Source organism: Acanthopagrus latus, chromosome 6, assembly GCF_904848185.1.
Source record: "Acanthopagrus latus isolate v.2019 chromosome 6, fAcaLat1.1, whole genome shotgun sequence".
NCBI classification, from domain to species: Eukaryota; Metazoa; Chordata; class Actinopteri; order Spariformes; family Sparidae; genus Acanthopagrus; species Acanthopagrus latus.
This window is the reverse complement of record NC_051044.1, coordinates 1,660,762-1,683,042: the sequence shown is the minus strand read 5'-3', so window position 1 is coordinate 1,683,042 and position 22,281 is coordinate 1,660,762. Positions and strand designations below refer to the sequence as shown.

Here is a 22,281-nt window from a genome sequence, read left to right as displayed (position 1 = left end):
ACTTAAAACAAACATGTTGATTAATTAAGTCATTAACTCATCTGGCTGTGATTCAGAGCGAACGTCCAATAAACACACAACGTCTGGACGAGATGAACTTGGTGATTAATGACAAACTGAAGTAGATATTAGTTTGATTATTGTCTCTTTACTTCACGTGTTTGACGGATTAAATGGTAAATCAGCATATTATACCGTCTATATGGCTGTGAAATCCATTCTTAAACATTCAGAATGGATGAAGATCATTCAGGGAGCAAAACAAACTGTAAAAATGACTGTAGTTGCCTCTCAGATTCAGATTAATGCTGAACATCTGCCCTGATGATCTGTCTGTCTCCGTCTCTGTCTCCGTCTCTACGATGTTCACTTCCTCAGTTTAGCTCGTTAGCATGCTAACATTAGCTTATTAGCAGCCATCAACTGAGGCGGATGGACGTGTCGTTAGTTCTGCAGGTATTTCATCATAAAACGGAAGAAGGAAGTATCGAATAAAATCAAACGTACAATTAATTTGTAACTGTGAGGGAGACGTGAACGTGCATGTCTGATATTATTCATCTGACGGTTGTTGTGACTCAGGATCACATTCGTCAGCTTCATGTTGGCGCCAGAGGAAAAGTCAGGAGATCACAAGTCGTTTCACAGCGAGACGTTCAGTTTGGATCCACAGCTTGTTTTATTTTCTCTGTCCGTCATCTCGTCGGACCCCACAGCAGCAGCTCTCCCTCTCACGGTGAACACGACATCTCAGAGTTAATCTCCTCCATTGTTGTCGTGCAGGGGCCCCAGCAGAACCAGGCCAGTGACCCACACTGGGTCCTGACCTTCTCTTTAAGGCCGAGCATCCTCTGCAGCGACCCGGCTGTCTCGGCTCCTCGTCAGGCAGCTGATACATCAACCCGAGCTGCTCAGCTGTCACGTCCTCTGGGGAGGCGGAGACACTGGTGTCGGCCTCACTGGGTGGTCCGCTCTCCGTCAGCTTAGACTCATTATCTGATCAACACGCTTCTGATGTTTGATATATAATAATATTGTAAAAGATCAAAGTTAAAGTTTTAATGATCAAACGGACGTGTTGTTCTGAGAGTCAGTCCTGAAATCAGAGACTGAATTCTCACATTTATCTATTTTTTAAACTTAATTTATATGCAGGTCAAAGTTTAGATTAATCAAAGGATCATAAATCAGTTCTTATTCACCCAGATTACAGGAGAAAAAGAGTTTTTAGATTAAAATTCACCATTTCACAGCATGAATGTGTGAATGTGTGGTAAGTTCTCCGGTCTTTTTACTGATGGCATTACAACAACTGTGACTGCTGAGAATCAGTCAGATCACAATCAGATTGTAAACGGACAGAGTGTCTGAAGAGCGTCTGATAGTTGATGTAACTCTGCTCGAAAGAAAAGAAAGTAAAAGTCGACCAGAAAGTGTTTTTAATGCAGCTCTGTTTCTGTCTTTACTCTCTCTGTTATACATTACAGAGAAATGTCTTTCTCACACACACACACACACACACACACACACACACACACACACAGGAAACAGCAGAGTAGGAAGGAAAAACAACAAAACACACACAGAGCATCCTAACGACCGTCAACCACAATAGAGTCATTCTATGTCTGTGAATCGCCTCGAGGACACACACACACACACACACACACACACACACACACACACTGTGGGAATGTACAGACAGTAAGCACAGTGAGTTAACATTATGTTTTATGTTCTCAGTCTGTGTGTCTCATTCTTCAGGGTGTGTGTTGTGTTTTCTGTGTCCTCTGTGGTAAAAAAAAAAAAAAAAGAAAGCGCTGCTGCTGAGAAAGATGGGGAATTTCTAAGTGTGTGTGTGTGTGTGCGTGTGTGTGTGTGTGTGTGTGTGTGTGTGTGTGTGTGTGTGTGTGTGTGTGTGTGTGTGTACCTCTCTAAACACACAAGGGTCCCTGAGCCGGATCACTGTGGGTTGAGCAGCAGCAGCAGAAGAAGAAAGATTTATTTAATGACACGGAGGATGAGGAGGATGTTGTTCTGGGCTCTTCATCAGTGTGGCGTGGCTGCATATTTGGGGTGTGTGTGTGTATGTGTGTGTGTGTGTGTGTATGTGTGTGTATGTGTGTGTGTTCAGCTGTGGTTTCAGGGCAGAATGCAGTTTTAATCGCGGCTCTGGATGTTTTATTTTGTGGTGTTGACCCGGTGATCGGCCTGAGCAGGCAACACACGGGATGATGAAACTGGAAGAAACCTGCCCGGAGGTGAAGGGTGGGGTCGTCTCTGAGCCTGGAACAATCTGGGAGTGGGCAGCGGAGGAGCTGCTTCCCCTCCCTCATCGGCTACTGAGCAAGGCACTTAACCTCAGATTTCCCCCGTGGAGCGACAAAAGTCTGGAGTGATACAGGGCAGAAATAACTGCTGCAGGAGGGCGAGCGTCAAGCAGAGGGTTGTTGGAAACAGCATCTGTGCTCATAAATCTTCTGCTTAAATACACCGTCAGCTGAAGCTGTAAAGAATTTACTTTACAAACAGAAGAGAGGTGAAAACCTCCGAGTCAACTCGGACTTTAAGGCGTGGACATTATAAAAAGACAACACAGCTTCAGTTTCCACCTCGTGACAAAACCATGAAGGTTTGCAGCCAGTAGCTGTGATGTGGCTGCACACCTGAAGCTGCTAACATGGTGGATTTGCCTCTTCAGGTTAAGAATGAGTTGCTACCCAAGTGAGGCAGCTAACCTTCTCCGGGTTTTGCTTCTACGATGGAGCCTGATGCAGCAGCTGAGCCTGATGCGGCAGCTGAGCCTGATGCAGCAGCTGAGCCTGATGGTTGAGGCCCTGAGCCGTCAGCTGTGGTCATGAGCTCAGAGTAACGACCAAAAGAGGGACGCTGTGCAGACATGTGGCCTCAGGCATGTGATCGAGATGCCTCCCGGCCTCGGGGGAAGGTATTTCGGGCTGATCGGACTGGAAGGAGACCCCAGGGTGGACCAGGGTGGACCCATTACAAGCCGGAGAGATTCATTATCCCATCTGGGCTGGGAATGTCCCGAGGTCCTGCAGGAGGGGCTGCTGGGAGGCGGCCCGGCTGCCATCATCACAAACCCACTAAGTGGAGGGAAACAGATGATGGACCAGGACGAACGTGTCTGCCTTCTTTATTGAGTTTCTTTGAGTTTGGATGAGACACAAACTGGATCTATAACATTCAGCTTCAAACGTGACGTCACACCACCGAGGAGACGTCACGCGACTCGTCCAGGATTCACGCCAACACACACAAACATGATTGTGACTCTCGCTGTGGGAATAATCACAACAGAGAGTCTGTAACTGAATGTAAAAAAAACTGTCCCAACAGAAGAGGACATGGGCGTGGAGCAGTGCATCGTGGGAAGTTTAAGTCTCTTTACAAGAAAAGAGAATTTAATTCATTAACATTGACACACGAGGCCGGTGTGTGTCGGTGTGTGTGCAGCTGGATCAGGGTGTAACACACTTCATGTTGTTTCATCATCAATCTTGTTCATAAGTGACATTCCCAAACCAGATATACATTACACAGACGATACACAACACACACGTCTGTATGTACGTACGTAACAACACCAACAGTCACTGGGAGTCCAGATGTTTCAGGACCAAACAAAGTCTGATCGTTGGAGATGATTCTCCTCACCACCAGGTGGCAGAAGTCTGTATCTGTCATTCAGAAAGTGAAACCAGAAGTCTGCAGGTAAACAAACCTTTGATACGATAACGCAGGAGAAACTGAACCAGAGGGGTGAACTCACAGAAACCACAGCGACTCTTCATTAGCACTAACTGACTGAGCTGAACAACCAATCAGAGCAGCTGATGACGCTGAAGGCCCGGCGGTATCTGACACACCAGAAGAACCAGAACCACAGACACTCACCTGACGTCAAGACAACAGTCATCATACTCAGTATCAGTGTATAAAGTACCAAGAAGGCAAACTCAAGCAAAAGTAAAGATACTCCGTCACGCTCATCAATAATAATTGATTACGTCTCAACACTGCCATCTTTCTTTGTGAGCAGCTTCACCATCGATCAGGAAATTAACAGATGGATGAATCATGAAGAATGAACCGTGTGAGTGGATAAATTCACTCCTCTCATGTTGTTACTGTTCCTGATGATATTCTTCCATTATAACCGCTTTTCTGTGAGACTTCTGGTGGTTTGATTCAAATGAAGACTCTCCTGAATATTATCTTCCATTAGTGATGACATTAATCTGGACGTTCTAATATTTCAATCTCACTGATTGAGGAAAGAATGAATCTCTACAGATAATTTGTTCTACGTGGTAATAAAGTCCTTGTTTATTGAGGGAACTCCCTCCGACGTTTATCACCGCTGCTCCTGTTTCTCGTCTGGTTTCCTTCACTAATGTAAACTCGGCCTGTGAGGATATAAAAGGTTTTACAAGTGACTTTGTGAGACAGTCGACGTCCCCGACGCTGACTGGACGCACTCCGTCAGCTCCTCCATTAAAAGTGATGTAAAGTCTCCTCCTGCCATCGTCCCACGTCGGCCTGGAGTCTTAACTCAGGCGAACAGCGTTAGACCTCATCAGGCAGCATGTTTATGAATATTGAAGGTTAAAGGTCAAATAAAAGCTTCACAGAGATTTGTGTGCTGTTATCGCAGGCTTCAACAGGCTGCTGCAGCCGATCTCAGACTTTATCAGAGACTTCACTTTAATTCTGCAGCTCAGCCGTGAAGTGAATCTCGATGTGAACACTTTCTGCCTCGGGGAGTCTGAGGAAGCCGTCTCACCGTCCTGCCGCCAGCCCACGTCTGCAGATGGAGAAGTCAGGCGAAGGAAGAACTGGCGTCAAACCCAGAAAAGACCAGATGAGAAACAGACCTGCGCTTCAAACGGATGTTCACGGCGTCCTCCGAAGAGACACGCTTTGTACCGCGGAGAATGAGAAGCACATTTCAGAGACGCATGTGGGAAGTTGTACGACGATCAAAGAGAGAAACAGACAAAGTCTGTTCTGACTGCAGGAAACATGAACGAGATCTCACACACAGAGAAACTACCTGCGACCGACAGGTGTGTCAGGCTCAGTCCTGTCACAGCCAAAGTCATCAACGTCATCAGCGTCATCAACGTCATCAACATCATCAACATCATCAACGTCATCAGCGTCATCAGCGTCATCAACGTCATCAACGTCATCAACGTCATCAACGTCATCAACGTCATCAACGTCATCAACGTCATCAACGTCATCAGCGTCATCAGCGTCATCAACATCATCAACGTCATCAACGTCATCAACGTCATCAACGTCATCAATGTCATCAACGTCATCAACGTCATCAGCGTCATCAGCGTCATCAACGTCATCAACGTCATCAACGTCATCAACGTCATCAACGTCATCAACGTCATCAGCGTCATCAGCGTCATCAACATCATCAACGTCATCAGCGTCATCAGCGTCCATGTTTCACTCCAACTGTGAAGCACGTTACACGAAGCTGCAGGAGGTCTGAACCACAAACACAACCAGTTATTTACCTCCAATAAAGTTCTGAGAAGAAGAAAAAGAGACAAAACCAGCTCACAGACATGCATAAAAACTTCCCCCGGGTAGAAATACTCAGATCTAAAGTAAAGTAAAGTTAGCAGAACTATGGTGCAGAAACACTTCTGACTCAATATTCCTCCTGCAGAGTCAAATCCACTGAAACAAAAACCCAGTCAGAGCAGAAGTGCTGCAGCTTTGAGCTTCACCTCTCGTTGGCCGGCAGCCATCAGATAAGACGTTTTATCTGCAGTCTTTGTTGATTCCAGTCTCAGCGTGATGTGACGCTCGACTAGAATCAGCTTCTGAAAACACGAGCAGAGAGTCTGCAGCGCGCTGGCTGATCCCTCTCTGTTACTGACACTTCTCTTTTTAAAGCCGGACTCTCGTTCGGTCGAGTGGCGACTTCCACTGAGCTCCTCCGGATGATCGACTCCGACTGAGAGGAAGTCAAGTGGCTTCAACAGCCTCCACTCAGCTCCCAGCAGGTACAGACACTCTGCAGCTCTGCAGCAGCTTCAAACATCGTTCAGAAATCCACTGGCTCTCACAAAATGAGCCATGCTGAGTGTCTCTGCAGCCTCCTCTCCTCTGGAGACACTTTTCATCAATGAAAATGAAACTGGACTGTCAGATAAAACTGGCAGAAATGAGAAAATGTCACTTTGGACTAAAATGATAAAACAATACAAATGCAGCTCGAAATGTTTATCAAAATAAAAAAGTTTGAATTTTATATATTTTGATATTTATGTTGTTTTTAGTTTTTCCATTTTCAGCAGTGTAGCAGTGTAAACACCAAAGTGAAACACAAGTACCTACAAACTGTTCTGAAGTAAATGCACATGTTTATACACACACACACACACACACACACACACACACACACACATCCTACAGGTGGACCTGTGTGTCACTCCATTATCATCACGACAGCAGAGCTACCGTCTGACAGGAGACACAATACAGGCAGGAAAACAACAATCCCCACACACACACACACACACACACACACACACACACACACACACACGCACACACACACACACACACACACACACACACACACACACACACACACACACACACGGCAGGAAACAGCCTTCCCCCTCACAGATTGTACAGCAGAGGGGGTGTTGAACTCATAACAGGAAAAGGCAGCGGACAATCAGGGGACGTTTACTCACAGACAGACAGACAGACAGACAGCTCGGCCGCCACACTGACCTGAGGACAGTTTGTTAATAAACTCACTCAGAGTTTCATCACATCAGCTGTGTGGTGAACAGAAAGGTGTGAGGTGTCGAACATGAACTCCTCATTAAACTGAATCACATCTAACAGCCCTTGAAACATTTCAATGGCCACCAAAACTTCCACAATAAGTCCTGGAAGACGATTAATTACCACAAATATCTGAAAACAACTTTCTGAACCAAAACTCATACAAAGACTCCTGGAAAGTCATTAATGACTCCTGTAAAAATCCTCAATGACCACCTACACTGTTGTAAGAACTCCAGGAAAGAGTTCTTGACCACCAAAACCTCCAATGACCCCCTGGAACATCTTCAGTGACCAAAACTCAAACAAGGACGCCTGGAATTTACTCAATGACCGTCTACGTCTTACACAAACTCCAGGAAACATACGATGACCAACAAAACCTCCTCCAGAACCCTTGAAACTGCCCCAGTTAACACCAGGACATTTTCAAAACCTCCTGGAACACCTTAAATCACAAAAACACTTCCAGGCACTGCTCAGTGACCACCAAAACCTTTCCAAGGACTCCTGGAACCTCTTCACTGACCAAAACTAAGGACTCCTGGAATATTCTCAATGACCACACCTGCCTCCTTCAAGGACTCCTTCCAATGACCACCAGCGCCTCTTCAATAAAACTCATTGAAACTCGATCAATAACCAATAACTGATTCTTCAAGGACCCTGGAAACTCCTCAAGGACCACCAGAACTCTTCAGGAGGACAAACACCAGAATCAGGATTTACAGACAAGTTCGTTCTTCATGAGCATTAACACTGTTAACTCAACTAAACTGGGCTCCGTCCGGACCGGACTTCAGGTTCGGTTCGATGAATCAAGAATAAATCCTGAACATCTGAGTGAACTTCAGTCTGACACCAGCAGAACTTCACAGAACACAGTGAGCTGTCTGTACCAGCAGCGCATCTTTCAGAACAAACCCGTCTGAAACTCACCGGTCAGAACTCTCTGCGGGGCTGTGCGGGGCTCTGCGGGGCTGTGCGGGTCTCAGATAATCCGGACCCTGGACGTGATGCGGCGGCTTCAGGACAGCTGACTGCGGGCTCACCTGGAGGCTCCGGACGGTTCCGACACTCTGCAGTGAGTTCACATGTGAGCGGGACTGAAGGCTCCTTCACAATAAGAGCCTCTGCTGCTGCTGATGGTGCATTCAGGTGCTGCTCGGAAACTTTACCTCCCGAGAATTGCGGCTATAAGACGGTTTTTGTGCCACATCACATTTATATGTATCGTATATGAAATTGTGTTTTTTTTTAATAAAACATCTCAGCAAAAATAAATGAATCAAATGTGGCAAACAAAATATAAATATACAATAAAATGGTAAAACTTCTGAGTCTCGATGTGGAATAATGTAAATATTATTTTGGTTTCTTATTTAAATTGTTATTTTCATGTTTTTGACTTATTTATTACCACTGTTTTAATTGATGCACTCTATTTTTGCTATCCCCTTTGCTGCTGTAATATATTATATTATTATATGTGTCCAATATATTTAAATATAACTAAATAAACTGAACATTTTTCAATTAAAGAAAAACAACAGATACAAATTCACATGTTAAAGTGGATTTGTAAAAATAATGTGAATGAATAAAATCACGGAAAAAAATATAAAAGAACATGTAAAAATATTCAATTACAAATAAAATCATGATGCACTGAAGAGGCACGATACTCAAATACCTGAGTACTTTAAGATTCCGTACAGATCTGAGTAAATGAAGCCATTTCTTTTCAAAGGTGTCACTTCTATTGTAGGAGGACTTCTAGTCATTAAAAGCAGAAACACTGTAATTTACAAAGTTTTATAGATATAAATATTATAAACATTCTCTTTAATTTATTCTGTCAAACTTTCCAGGAGAGTTTTTATTCGAGTGTATATTCAGGGAACGTCACTGTTTCTAAAAGTATTTCCCACAGCACACGATGTCCCCAAACACACCATCTGTCACTCTTCAGCCTTCATTGTATAAACCAGAGCGCCCCCTGGTGACGTCACACTGTCAACACACTTCAGGATGATAATACAAAAGAAGTTTATTATGAACTGAGTACATTTGACATAATGTTTGTATAATGTTGTATAAAATTATAATAATAATAACAGATTTCTGCTTCTCTGTTAAACATGTAAAATACAAAGTGGTTAAACAATCAGAAACTTTGTCACACAAACAAACAAAAAGTAAAAAAAAAAACACCTTGGACGGTTTGTGAAGAATATGGAAACAAACCCTCCGCTGAGAGAAAACGTTCAATACATTCAGTTATTGATTATCAACCAGACGAGTTCCTGAAACAATCAGCTGATCAACAGAAGATGAACTGAAATGAAAAGATCAATCTGATAACTGATCGATCGCGTTTTTTGGTTCCAGCCTCTTAAATGTGAGACGTTTCTGCTTCTCTTTGTTATTTATGACAAAGACTTCTTGATAAACACACTGAAGATAAAACTGATGTCATACTGGCTTCAAACATAAACCACCACACACACACACACACACACACACACACACACACACATATAAAGTTGATATATATAAAGATAAATCACAAATTTCAGTGTCTCATATAAAGACATGTGTATTATTCATATCTTATAAAACCGATCACCTGTTGATTCCTGCTGTTTTTATTAATCTATGAGGTTTAAGTGCTGAAATAAATGAGAATTGGACCTTTAACACCTGCAGGTACGTGAGATTACTCACGACACATGAACGCATCGCGATCGTCCGACGCGACGACAAACGTGAACACATGTACGTACGTCAAATGGAAGATTTCATCCGTCGGCCCGCGATCACCTGCGAGCGTCACGTCTGTGTGAAACCTATAAAATGCTGCAGGCAGACGGATATTTGGCGGCGAAGACTTTGTTCTCCACTCCGTACACGAAGAAGTTGTACTCCTTCCCGCTGTAGGTGTAGTAGGCGTGAGTCAGAGGAACCATCTCGATGGTCTGACGCTGCCGACGCACAGAAGTAAGAAGCGGGATCAGAGTTTATCTCCGGATCAAACAGTTACTCACACAGTGTTTGTTCTGTGGGTGAAGCAGTTTGTGTGATGTTGGTTTCGTACCTGCTGCAGGATGCGACTGGTGGAAGAGAAGCGTCCGAGATGTTCGTTGATCAGTTTTGTGGACACGTCGCAGATCTCCTGATCGGGGAAACCCTGGATGGGATAAACCTGGCAGGACGGAGACGGGAAGAGATCGATATCATCTCTCTGAGCGATCTACGTAGAGCTTTTTAAACAAATTATCATTCATTTAGTCACGTTTGTGTTTCTGGTCTTCAGTTAAATATCCCTGCTGGGAAAAACCAGCATAGCATCTATGCTGCCCAGTTCTGGTTCTGACTCGGCGCTCTCGTAGAAAATAGTGAAGCATTCAAGCATAGACCAGCGCTGGTCTATGCTGGTTTTTGTGTCCGGACAGAAACACGACGAGCTGAGAGTCTTTTTGATGCACATAAAAAAACAAGTTTATCCAGTGAATTCCTTTCAGCTCACCAGGAGCTCCGGTTCTGACAGGACAGCCGGTCCTGCAGTTGGACCTCGTGTGAGTGAAACTGGACTGAGTGGACGGACGCTTCAGTGGCGCATCTGATGCGACGCGACAGTAAAATAAAAGAAGTGTTTTTTGTTTTTACCAGGACGCTCTCGTCGATGAAGAAAGGATCTCCAGTCACCTTCTCAAACTTCTTGTCGGGGAAGTCCGGCTGACGGTCCGGAATGAAATCATCCACGTTGTTCTTCCTACACACACACACACACACACACACACACAGATAAACAAACAGGTGATGGACCTCTGCTCTCCATGTGTCTGAGTATCTGTGCGTGTCTCTGACGCACCATGTGACCGTCAGCTGGATGTAGTGCAGCAGGTTCTGGCTGCCGTGACAAACAGAGCAGGTCTTGAAGCCGTGACCCTGACAGGAGATACACCTGCAGGAGGGAGGGAGAGAAGGAACGTGTAACAGCCGGTTCACACGACGACATCAGAGCGAAACATGGAAGGAAGGTGAAAATGAATGAACACAGGAGCAGATCTGTGTGACGTCTGACGCTGACGTGACGCTCAGCGCTGCTCTCACCTCTTACGTCCTCTCCCGTGACAGGCAGAACATCGTGAGGACCCGCCGGACCTTTTGTGGTTCCCAGGCTGCCGTCTGTGACCTTTGCCATGGCAGCTTATACAACGCTTCTGCAACAGGAGAGGAAACTCAGACTGAGAGAAGAGAAGAATCTGCTGCAGGTACAGTTACTTACACTAGGTGATTTTAAGTGAACACTATATATTAAACTTTTCTGGCACGTTATATTTCTGTCAGACAGCCGCTGAAAGTCAGAGCTGTTGATCAGTGCGACGCTCTGCTTCTCCACACGGCTGACGGTCGTCTACTGCAGGAACCACACTGACTGCTGATCAGAACCTCAGACGACCCGACATCGAACTATTAAAGAATAATTAAAATATCTCTGACTGGCAGACGGACACAACACGGTGCTGTTCACACCACAGAGCCGCCTGTCTGTCAACGACAGGGTCGCCCAGGTGAGACGGGACAGAACCGGTCCAAATGGCTGGAAGGTGGAACATCAGGGCGACATTCCTCCAGAGTGAACTCAGCTTTAGTTTGACGCTGTGCAAAGAAAAACACAAAATATTTCTAAACATCTCACCTGGCCTCTGCCGTGACAGCCGGTACAACGAACCCTCCCACAGCCGCTGCACATGTGACACACCTGAACACACACACACACGCACACACACACACACACACACACACACACACATGTTACTACTTTATAGAGAACACAAAGATAGGCGACAAAAACAACACATCAGAATCTCGACTGTCTAAGATAAGAAACCAGCAGCTGAACCTTCACGATGGACGAGTGCGGCACGCGGACCATCTCCACCTTGTCGGTGAATCTGGGAGGCAGCTGGACCGGAATGTCCCACGGCTGAGGACTCACGCCGTACTGAGGACCGTCGACCACCTGACCTGTTGGACAGGAAGACACAGACGACTTCATTAAGGAAGATTAGCTCAGGTAACTGAGTTTCTGTCAGTGCAGAGTAAAGTTTTACCTGTGAAAGGTTCAAACTGCCAGCTGCTGGTTCTGGTCTCAGTGTAGGTCTCCAGTCGGTACTGCAGGAGGAAGACAGTCAACAAGTCTTAGTTTCAGGTGATCATTCAACATCCTCCACTCTGGATCTGTGAGATGAAACTATTCAAAGCTTCTTTCAGACAAAGATGTGGATGTGACATTAGTTATTCCCCTCTGAGCACCATGTCCTACCCTGTACACAGTGACGGGCTTGAGCTCTTTGAACGTGAGGTTCCTGGCAGGTTTGGAGCTGTACCTCCATTTTGATTCTACAAACTTGAGCAGAGCATCTCTGGCCACGTCCTCCGACACCGTGGGGACGCTGGGGGAGAAAACACACACGTCACAGCGTAATTTACAAGATTACTGTTTCATAAATAAGGTGAGATGCTGATGTGTGTGTTACCTGACGTTGGGCACCAGTGTGTTCCTGTTGAGTTCAGGCTCGGGGTTGTAGGCCGGGGGAGGTGGATACAGAGGATTATCTCCCTCTGCACCAACACAGAGACACAGAGACACAGAGACACAGAGACGCAGGAGAGGAAGGTTTAGAAATGTCAAAGAGGAAAAACAAAAGTGGAGCGAGGACAGCAGCACACACACCTCCTCCTTTGTGACCCTGGTATCCATGGACGTGATCCAGCCAGCCAGGAGGGGGCGCTGAGGGTCCCTCCTCTGGTATGTTTGGGTCAAACGCACCTGAAAAGACGAGGAACAGAAGAATCTGTTGTCACTGATCTGAGACGTGAACGAGGACGATGGATGAAGAACTGAGAGAAGTTTCTATTCTCCACCCGGCGAGCACGTCCATCTGTCCCACAGCTCCCTCCTCTGTCTGCAGTCTGACTGCTGTATTCTGAAGCCTTTGTTTTCTTGGTTTCCTGATAAAAGTTTGGATGTCATGAGAAGTCTGGTGCTAACAACTGATCCCAGCTCTGTCCTCTGCAGCGTTTGTGTCTGCGGAGCAGGAAGGGAGGATGCATTCTTTGAGCGAGGCTGTCAGGAAACTGGCTGCAGCCTGAAGAAACACATTTATTCACATCGGGTCATCATCTTTACGACAGAGCCGCAGAGACACCACACCACCACCTCGTCCCTCTGCAGCTGTCAGACCAGAGACGGGCCGGTACCAACAGGCTCTGTGGAGGGAACAACCTGAGTCCGTCTGTGCAGGTCAGGACACACCCTGCCAGATCTTTGTTTCTTTAAAGGTTGCAGCTCAGCGGACCGTGAGCGCTCTGTAAATAACACACGACACACCTCAAAAAGGCTTAAACAGGATCAGATCTCTGATGCCATGACTCCAGAAATGCTCCTGACTCTCTGACACGTTAATGCTGTGTGAGTAAAGGTCGTTCACACATAATCACAGCTGCTCGTTAGTTAAACATCCTGATAACGAACCAGCGTGACTGTGAGAAACCGGAGAAACATTAAGGTTCTAAAACACGCCGCAATATTTTACATGGCAGCCATCAGTTTCTTACCTGTTTATTATACTGTTTATGTTTTACGATTATTATTGTTTACTGTGATATTACTGTCCTGCTGTGACAGACACTTCCCCATTTACAAGACAAATAAAGGCTTTTTGATTCTGATCTGGATTAAAAAAGAAAAACATCTGAATTAAGCAGAAAAGTTCATTTTTGATGTGTGAAAGAACAGAATGAGGAGATCATGAGAGGACAGGATGTGATGCAGTGGACACACCAAGTCTGGACTCTGGAATCTTAGTTTCCAGAGTCAAGAATGAATTCTTTGTTTCTTGAGTCAACGCAGACAAACGAGCCGTTCAGATGCTGCAGAAGAAGAAACAACAGCTGCTCGTATCTGAAGACTCGACTCCACCTGGAGATGAAGGTTTGCTAACTTTTAATGTTGTCGTCAGATGTTTTCATCAGATCTTCCAGGTTCTGATGTGACAAACACTGAGTCATCGTCTCATCCATACACATCATATGATATGAAGTGTTGCAGATAATAGTGTTAATGTGTAACTCTCCTCTCACTGCACTCAAACAAACATTATTATAAAGGGTTTCAACATTTTCATCTGCTTTTAGTGACGTCAAGCTGAGTCTTTATCTAAGGAGACCTGCGAACACACCGAGTTCAACCATCTGTGATCATCACGACCAGAACAGGCATTTTAATCAGAACCAAGACGTTTTCTGACTCTGACCAGAACAAGGTCTCCATTATAAGATGCATCTGGGTGCAGACGTGGAAGAATTTCATACTTGTTTATAAAAAATGACTCTTTATATCAAACAGCTACTGACATCAGCACCCAGCATTCATTAACAGCTGTGTTAATATGCGCCTGTATTGTATTTCTGCAGCCTGGCAGCAGCATCAGAAACACAAATAAACAAACTAGCAGAGAGTATCATGTTTTCACACAATGTAATATTACATAAAAGTACACAATAGTGCCGTGATTGAGTCGCTTCCGAGGCTCCGTGCGGTTTTAGCGTTTGCGTCACGATGTTGCTCGACACAACAGCAGCTACTCCTCAGAGTGTTTTTCACCAGACGTGTTTTTTTCTTCGAGATAAAAATAAATCAGAGTCGGTCTGCCGTACACAATACCTCCGGCCGAGGGGATAAAAATATCAGCGAGAAGGTGTTTCCCCAAAAAGATCTGCGCTGAGATGGACGGAGTGTGAGAACAGCATGAGAGACTCATTAAGACCGAGGGAGGGAGGGAGGAATGTGAGAGGAGGGAGAACAAAGCCGGACTGATTACTGAGGCGTTCTCTGGACAATGCATCCAAAATACTCCTGCAGAACTTCTGGTGCCCTGAATGCAGCCACAGACCGGACCGGACCGGACCGAGACATGTGGGCCTGCAGGCGGCAGTGAAACATGCCCGACTGAAGCTGCAGGCTGAGACTGTGTTTCATCACAGCAGCATGTGGTCACGCAGACGTCTCTCTGGCAGGAACTTACACAACATGCAGAGTGATTCTGAGTGTTGTTCCTGGTGTTCACCGTCTGAAGGAGACTGATGTGACCACGAACGTGTCGTCACTGAGATCAACATGAAGGAGTTCCAGGACTCAGGGTGCCAGAAGAGAGAGGCAGAGGCTCGACTTTACGAGCCTGGACCACATTTGTTTTAAGTTGTTGACCAGTGTGACCAGGCTCCGACCTGTCAGGACGCCTCACTGGTGTGCAGCTGAAATCAAACTCAGCTCCACTCAAAGTTATGATCAGTATCTGTGTATATGATGTCTGATATGTGAGGACAAATGAAAATATTGTTTTTTTTCAGAGGTAATTATGCAGAAAAAGATGTTTAGGGTAGAAAGATTAAATTCCCAGCGATTGTTGATGTTGTTTCAGACAATACAGGCTGTTGTTTCACTCTAGATTCATGAAGCTTTGTCACAGTCGTCTGATTAACAGATTTTAAGCGATATGAGAAAAAAGGACTTCCCGGCGATGAAGACACCCAGATCTTCTGTGTTGTGTGGCTCATACAGCGAGACTTCAGCCGACCAGGTTGAACTAACTTCCAGTTCAGCGCCTGGATAACCAGAGTGAAGATAAGATAATCTGATCGTGCGGCTCTTCAAGAGTTTATACATGTTATTAAAATTGAATGACTCAAATTCTGACAGTGAATCGAGTCTTGTCTTGGAGGTTGTGATGATCAGAAACACGTATCCTTTATCTTTCCCAGCGTTGGCTGATGGGAAGTCTTTATGAGCCGCAGCGCATCACGTGACGATGTAAGTACACAGTTATGAAAACTGGCTTCAGTTCACCTGCTGCTGGCTCACGGTTCTTGGCATCGGCACCACAAATCTAACATGTGGGCGTCTTAATCAAAATGTTGGCTGAGTTAGAAGACGGCCGAGGATGATCTGACAAATCAGTCGAGTTTGGATTGAAGACAGAACAGAAACCAGCACAAAGGCGCCGACGCAGCATCGATCAATATCAGAGCTGCGAACACCGAAACTAACCAACCAGGACGGACGTGCAACCAAAACTAAACTCAACTCAACTATCTCCTGACGACGCTGCAACAAAATGAGCAGAACTAACTGTTAAAGGGGCATTACGTAGTTCTGTAACACAAACTCAGAAATATATATTTTCTCAACGTGCGGCTCTCAGAGGAAAACAAGGTCCCAGAAACACTGTGTGAAGGTAAAAGGTGGCAGGGTCCGCCACATGTAAACACAGTAAAACTGTATAAACTGTGTCGTCCTTTAAGATCAGTTTGTTTACTCAGTTTAATCATATAAAGAAGACAATGAGGATGTTTCACAAAAATGATGAAGTGCTCCTTTAATCAACACCATGAGCAGCTGCAGCTAGTGAGAAACACAAACAGATTCAGGTCATCTGATCATAAAGAATATTAATAATAACTTTCATGTTTCAAATTAATTAAAGTTTAAAGTTTCCACTGTGGACATTGTGTAATTATTGAACCCTGATGATGAAGGAAACATGTAATAAGTCATGTGTAACAACTGATATAAACAGTTTGCAGTCAGACAGTTTTACACACTGACAGATATGATCGTGTGAGCCGGAACCAGAACTTTAAACTGGATTAAAGATCCAAACTCAGAGTCTCTGTGACAGAACACCTGAAGCAAAACTGGTGAAAGTAACAGAAACTTCAGGAAACACGGTTAATATGAACCAGAACCAGAACCAGAACCACCAGGTTTAACTTTCTCACTCGGTGTCAACCTGTACGAGTCCAGCTGCTGCAGCCCCGCAGCTCGGACGGGTTCAAAACACCGAGCAGCAGATAAACTCTGGACTCGTGTTGGAGTATTTCAAAGTATTTCAAAGCATTTTAAAGTTTAAAGTTTTTAAAAGTGTTCTCAGTTTTCTTTTTTTTCGGATTAACGGACAGAAACTCACCCAGATCTTCGTCCTTCTCGTCCATTTCTCGTCTCGTTCAGTCGCTGGACGTGAATGAAGCTTCGGAACGTAAAGATGTTTCCGTCAAGACGTCACAGCGTCCGCGACGGACAGGTGACGCTTCCGGTTAGGATTTAAAAATAAAAGTCTGGGGAAGCGCTTCAGTGATGGGATTTACCTGAGCAGTGTTGTATAAAATACAGTGAAGTCACACTGGAATAAAAGTAAAGAGTTAAACATCACTTTGAAAAACATCAATAGATCAATCGAAATTTATTCATACATCACCTTTCAAACAAATAAACAAATCAAAACGCTGAATAAGTGTTTGAGGAGACAGAAAACATGGTGTAAAAACAGGTTTAGAGACTGATGCACGTCAATTACAATTAAAAGTTTAAAATAATGACAAAAAACAAGCGATCAATACCGACAGACACAAATTAATAATATTGCACAAAAGTTTATAAGAATAATAAGAACAACAGATGTAATTAAAGTCTATATAAAATACAGTAAAGAGAAGAAAGTAATTATAAACGTTAAAACCATAAAAATATAAGTCACTACATAAAAGCCAATCTGAATAGATGTTACCAGGTTCTCAAACGTTTTGTAATTGATAATCTAATTTTACTGGAGATCAATAAAGATGTCAGGATGACTGACCACATGTGCCAATCAGAGCAGGAGGATCGTTATTGTTTCTAGAAACAACACTTGGGTCGACTTAGTAAATAATTTAATCAAATATATTTCGTGTTCAGTTGTAGTTACCGCTTTCCCAGTTTTACTTTGAAGGCCTCATCGCTGACTTCCGGTCCCGCCTGTCCTGTGTGTGCGTGACTTGACGCGCCGCTGGCCGCGCCCACTGTTTACAATCAGATCATCAATAAGAAGAAAAACATGATCTCACCACACGAACTGTTTTAGTTCAACACGTTTATTTATCAGATCGAAACATTTGAAATGTTGTAACGTGATGAATGTGTTAGTTTGTGTTTCTGTGGGTGTTTAAGAGTTTATTTATTGTCTCTGAGTGATGGTCAGGAACAACTGGACTCAAACACATATGTATGAGTGTAACACGTGAACACGTGACATTTAATTTGAAACCTTCTGCAGACAGTAAATAAGCTTACTGCTCGGTTTGACCCTATAAGGACTTTCCTGTGGGATTTAGAGCATTAAAGAAAACCAACAATTAACTAAGAAAACAATCGATGGATTTTTAAGGGTTTATTTAATTTGAAAATAATAAATACTATTAATTCCAACATTTTGAAGTCCACAAACAAGTAGGTTATCCTGCCTGTCATTTCTGTATTACACATGCATTCAAGTAAGTTTTATCTGAATTTGAAAATGTGGCTTGAAATTTGACAAATTTTATTCATGAATATGACTATTACTACAATAAAAAGCCGAAAAACATAACACAATTACCTCTTTAATCCATCATTTTCTTCTCACATAAAGACAAGACATGGACACAGTTCACACCGAAGTGTTCTTGTCCATCGTAAATGTCAGAAAAACAGGATTTTAACCAAGTCGACGGCGCCTGTCTTTAATCGAGTAATACGACTCTCAGTTTTCCCACTACTACTGTGGTACGCTAACGCATCAGTGACCCGGAAGTTGACGTCAGTTTTCTTCGCTCAGCAACGAAGTGACTGTTAGCTGTTGTTAGCTGTTGTTAGCTGTTGTTGTTCTGAGCAGCTTCTGACACGGACCTGTGCTCATATTGTTACGATGGTAGGATGCGATGACTGTTGACTGTGTGTTCCACTGACATGATCATAGTTCTGTTGTGACTGTGACTGTAGAAGTGTACGAAGTATTAAAACAAATGCTAACTGTCTAGCTAACGTATGCTAGTCGGGCGTTGTCAGTTAGCACGGGATAACGTACATTAGCTTTCTCTAGTTTGACAGAAGCTAATCTGATGGTTTTGTTGTTGTTCTCGCACTTTTCTCTGATATATTTTGGGATTTCAGTCCCATCAGCCACTGCGGCAGCTAACGTTTAATGAAGTGATGCTAACTCACTTGTGTTGCTGTTCTCCAGGCTGAAGTAGAGGAAACTCTGAAGAGGATCCAGGGCCAGAAGGGAGTTCAGGGGATCATCATTGTCAACTCAGAAGGTAAGATGATAAAATATGAGATCTGCAGAAGAACTACAGCCTGGGTCAGGTGTATCTAACATGGGACTGCACATCAGAGGATCAAGACATGAAGCTCAGTCCGCTGAGAGACAGAAGAGCGCTAAATAAACAACACAGGAGTCCAATCAGATGTCGTCCTGTCAGAAGAAGTCTGTCTTTTAGCATCTCAGAAGATGAGCAGCAGTTTTTAAATCACCACTCAGGAGGAAAACAAGGACAAACACCTGATGTGGACTGAGAAAACCCAGTAATCAGTAATGGAGGAATGAATGTTACAGGAGAGAAAAAAACAAAAAACAAACCTTCAGTTGTAGTTCACTGACTCTGGTTCATGGAACTTCTTTGCATTCATGTAAACAAGGCTGGTTCTCTCTCTCCCGTCAGGAATCCCCATCAAGACGACGCTGGACTACCCCAGCACGGTGCAGTACGCAGGACTGATCCAGCAGCTGGTGATGATGGCCAGAAGCACCGTACGAGAGATCGACCCCCAGAACGACCTCACCTTTCTGCGTGTGCGCTCCAAAAAGAACGAGATCATGATCGCTCCAGGTGAGAGAGACAGCGCTTTCACAGGGAATGTTTGAGACGTCGTCCAGCTAGTTGTCTGAAACTTCCAAGACTCAATTTAAAACTTTACTTGTCTTTATGCCCACGTTTTTTAATGTTATGCTGTGACCGCACTGTGCTTACGGTTCTGTCGCCACAAACACAGCTGGAGATGTTTCAAGGTCTCGTTAGAAAAACCAGTGGTGTCACTCTTAAAAATGTTGAAACACAGTCTCAGACAGCGGTCACTGGCTTGCTGGCCTTCTTGCCCCAGAACTTCAGCACCATCATCTCCACCTCCTGATATTAAAGTCAGATCATAAACCTGTAATGTGACACATTATGTAGAAATGTCAGTACTGTTTGAAGAAGTTGAAAAATGGAGAACCAATAAATCATGTAAGAGAACCTCTGACTCTGTGCTCAGAAACACTGGACATTCAGAGCATCAAAGAAGTCTTACATGAACCACTTTACATTTGTTCACATCTTTGTTTGCATAGATGTAGAGTGAGAACTTTACATAAAGCAGCGAGGCGTCACAGACCTGCTGAATGTTGAGTCCAGTCAGAGGCAGAAAGAACTGTCGAAGAGTATTTTCTGAACTTTAGCAGCGGCAGTGAAACTTCTCCTGCAACATTAATTATTATAATCAATAACAGCCGGACGGACGCAGTGATTAGAGGCTCCCTCTGCCCCTCCGGAAACATGATGTCCAGTTCATCATCTCTGCTATAAACAGGAAGGAGTCGGCGTCATCGTGCAGCTCAACATGAAGCTTTCTGAACAGTTCAGCTGTTGAACAGTCGAGTGAAAACGATTCTGTTTTTAAAATAACCTACAAGAGTCAAAGTCTTTCATGAGGTATTTATTTAAATAAAACTGAAAATGTTTTGTTCATACAAAGAACAAAAGGTATTGTTCTGTTATCTGTATCAGGTGTGGTATTTTCAGGTGATATTTGTCTCGTACTGTTTGTTTTACATGTATTTAATTATTTTGCTTCGTCTCCACAGATAAGGATTATTTCTTGATCGTCATCCAGAACCCGTCGGATTGAAAAAGAAGGACCGACTCATCGCTCTCTTTGTCTGTCCTTCATATTTAAACTGTAAAACATTTCTTTTGTTCAATTTAAAAAAACCTGTTCACCAGAAGCTTTTTATGCACTTTGCTGTACCAGGAAGTAACAACAGATTTAAAGGTGGATGAAACTGAGTCACTTCGCTCAGTGACAACAGATCTGAACAGTAAGATGTTCATTCTCCCTGCAAGAAGATTTCTTTTTCCATGTTTTGGCATTCCGGTCCGGTCTCCTCTCCTCTGATTACTGTTTGTGATGTCACTGTGTGTATTTCATTAATCACATGGTGAGACGGCACGACTGTGTTAGTACCTCTGACAGAAGCAGGGAAGTGAAAACAAAGAGGGACCGCCACACATCTTTAGGTTTAAGGATGTTTGTTTTTTTCAGTTCTGGCTTGGTAGAAAACTTGGGACTGTTTTTATTTTGTATTTATTTTCCTGGCAAAGTGTTGAAGTGCAGTATTTCACTGGGGAGAAGTGACACTACAGACGCGTCTCTGCTGTTGCCATGTCAAGTTAATTTTTTATCAAATTATGAAATAAAAAATAACGGAAATGGTCTCGTTGTTGTTTTTGTCTTGTACTTGTTGTATTGATTACTGGAGCACTTAGAGTTTTGGGGACTGACTTCAACTAGTTTGACACTCGTCTTAAATATATTTTGATGTTATGTTCCTCGAGTTTGAACCCTTTCATGCATGAATGATTAAATCAAAAAAAGTAATTATGTCTTACTATTAAGTTCAAAATCATTACAATTACTTTCTTCCTTAATATATGTTATTATGAAGAATTGAGGTGAACTCCACGTGTCAGCAGGATTTAAAGTAATGTTGGGATAACATGAAACAAATAATTGGGTTGAAAAAGTCCTTTAATTGCATTTTCCATCAAATTCTGTCACCCTGTGACTTGGAAAGTGTTCATCAAATGGTTTATTCAAAGGGACCTGAAGAATGTTTAATATTGCTGTTTAAGGAAACTGTTTAAGTGTTAATTAAATCAGATTTTTAAATCAGATTTCACTGCAGTGGACTGATGCACTTTCGGTCACAGAAATGTTGCTTAGAAAAACATGTAATTCAAATTCTGATAAAAATATTTTGTGTGTGTATAAACATTAACGCAGCTTAAAGCAGCATTATGTAACTTTTTCACCTTAAGACATAATGAGGCATGTGTGTAGTCAGCAGCTGCATTACAAACTGTGACTGGTCTGGGATCTGTGTTTACAACACTGGTGTTTCACTCAGAAACTGAAGGAGGCGCCAAATCACAGAAAACCATCAGTTCCCTCAGCTGCAAAACATTTAACATCACACACGTTTCAACAGCTAAACAGAGAAGTCAACTTACATTTGTAGAGAATATTTCCAACATGAGTTCAATGTGATGACACAGAAAATTAAAAAAAAATGTGATGACAGTTTTAGATCAATACTGACATCATTAGACATATGTTCAAGTTTAAAAATTAGTCATCAATTTATTCATTAATTCATATTTATGAATTAATTAGAAGACAAAATAAATCAATTTATAAGCTATAAAACGTTAAATGAATAGTCAATAAATTAATTTCCGCAGGGC

The 22,281-nt window shown here is 43.4% G+C and overlaps 3 protein-coding genes across 4 annotated transcripts in view; 1 reads left to right on the top strand and 2 right to left on the bottom strand.

The window, feature by feature from the left end:
- The window catches only part of si:dkey-49n23.1 (semaphorin-3D), a 64,760-nt gene extending 56,772 nt beyond the window's left edge, over positions 1–7,988 (bottom strand). The window contains exon 1 of the mRNA XM_037101610.1: positions 7,792–7,988. The gene's annotated coding sequence lies outside the window, so the exon portion shown is untranslated. The remainder of the gene's footprint in view (positions 1–7,791) is intronic.
- Positions 7,989–8,884: 896 nt separating this feature from the next.
- On the bottom strand, positions 8,885–19,431 carry ssuh2.1 (ssu-2 homolog, tandem duplicate 1). 2 transcript variants are annotated; one of them, XM_037102098.1, is made up of 14 exons: positions 18,941–19,431; positions 17,667–17,760; positions 16,890–17,067; positions 12,596–12,691; positions 12,399–12,483; positions 12,185–12,314; positions 11,973–12,033; positions 11,762–11,889; positions 11,558–11,620; positions 10,969–11,078; positions 10,727–10,819; positions 10,522–10,627; positions 9,950–10,057; positions 8,885–9,836 (listed from the first exon to the last, which is right to left on the bottom strand). In XM_037102098.1, exons 3-14 carry the CDS (start codon positions 16,912–16,914, stop codon positions 9,702–9,704), a joined length of 1,140 nt encoding a protein of 379 aa, XP_036957993.1. In that variant the 5' UTR covers positions 16,915–17,067; positions 17,667–17,760; positions 18,941–19,431; the 3' UTR covers positions 8,885–9,701. The 2 variants fall into 2 exon arrangements, with proteins under 2 accessions (XP_036957993.1, XP_036957994.1); XM_037102099.1 differs by having other exon boundaries at positions 11,762–11,886.
- dynlrb1 (dynein, light chain, roadblock-type 1) lies at positions 18,488–21,250 on the top strand. The gene is made up of 4 exons (XM_037102100.1): positions 18,488–18,647; positions 18,960–19,035; positions 19,441–19,608; positions 20,622–21,250. The coding sequence occupies exons 1-4, from the start codon at positions 18,645–18,647 to the stop codon at positions 20,663–20,665; spliced, it is 291 nt and encodes a 96-aa protein (XP_036957995.1). The 5' UTR covers positions 18,488–18,644; the 3' UTR covers positions 20,666–21,250.
- The last annotated feature ends 1,031 nt before the right edge of the window (positions 21,251–22,281 follow it).

Excerpts from the sequence above, each read along its gene's own strand:
- ssuh2.1 (XM_037102098.1), bottom strand. The coding sequence starts at position 16,914 with ATGGACGAGAAGGACGAAGATCTGG. Across the intron at positions 11,890-11,972 it reads GCAGTTTGAACCTTTCACAG|CAGGTCAGGTGGTCGACGGT; the intron begins GTAAAACTTTAC and ends CTTCCTGTCCAA. Across the intron at positions 10,628-10,726 it reads ATCCAGCTGACGGTCACATG|GAAGAACAACGTGGATGATT; the intron begins GTGCGTCAGAGA and ends GTGTGTGTGTAG.
- dynlrb1 (XM_037102100.1), top strand. Across the intron at positions 19,036-19,440 it reads CATCATTGTCAACTCAGAAG|GAATCCCCATCAAGACGACG; the intron begins GTAAGATGATAA and ends CTCTCCCGTCAG. Across the intron at positions 19,609-20,621 it reads CGAGATCATGATCGCTCCAG|ATAAGGATTATTTCTTGATC; the intron begins GTGAGAGAGACA and ends TCGTCTCCACAG.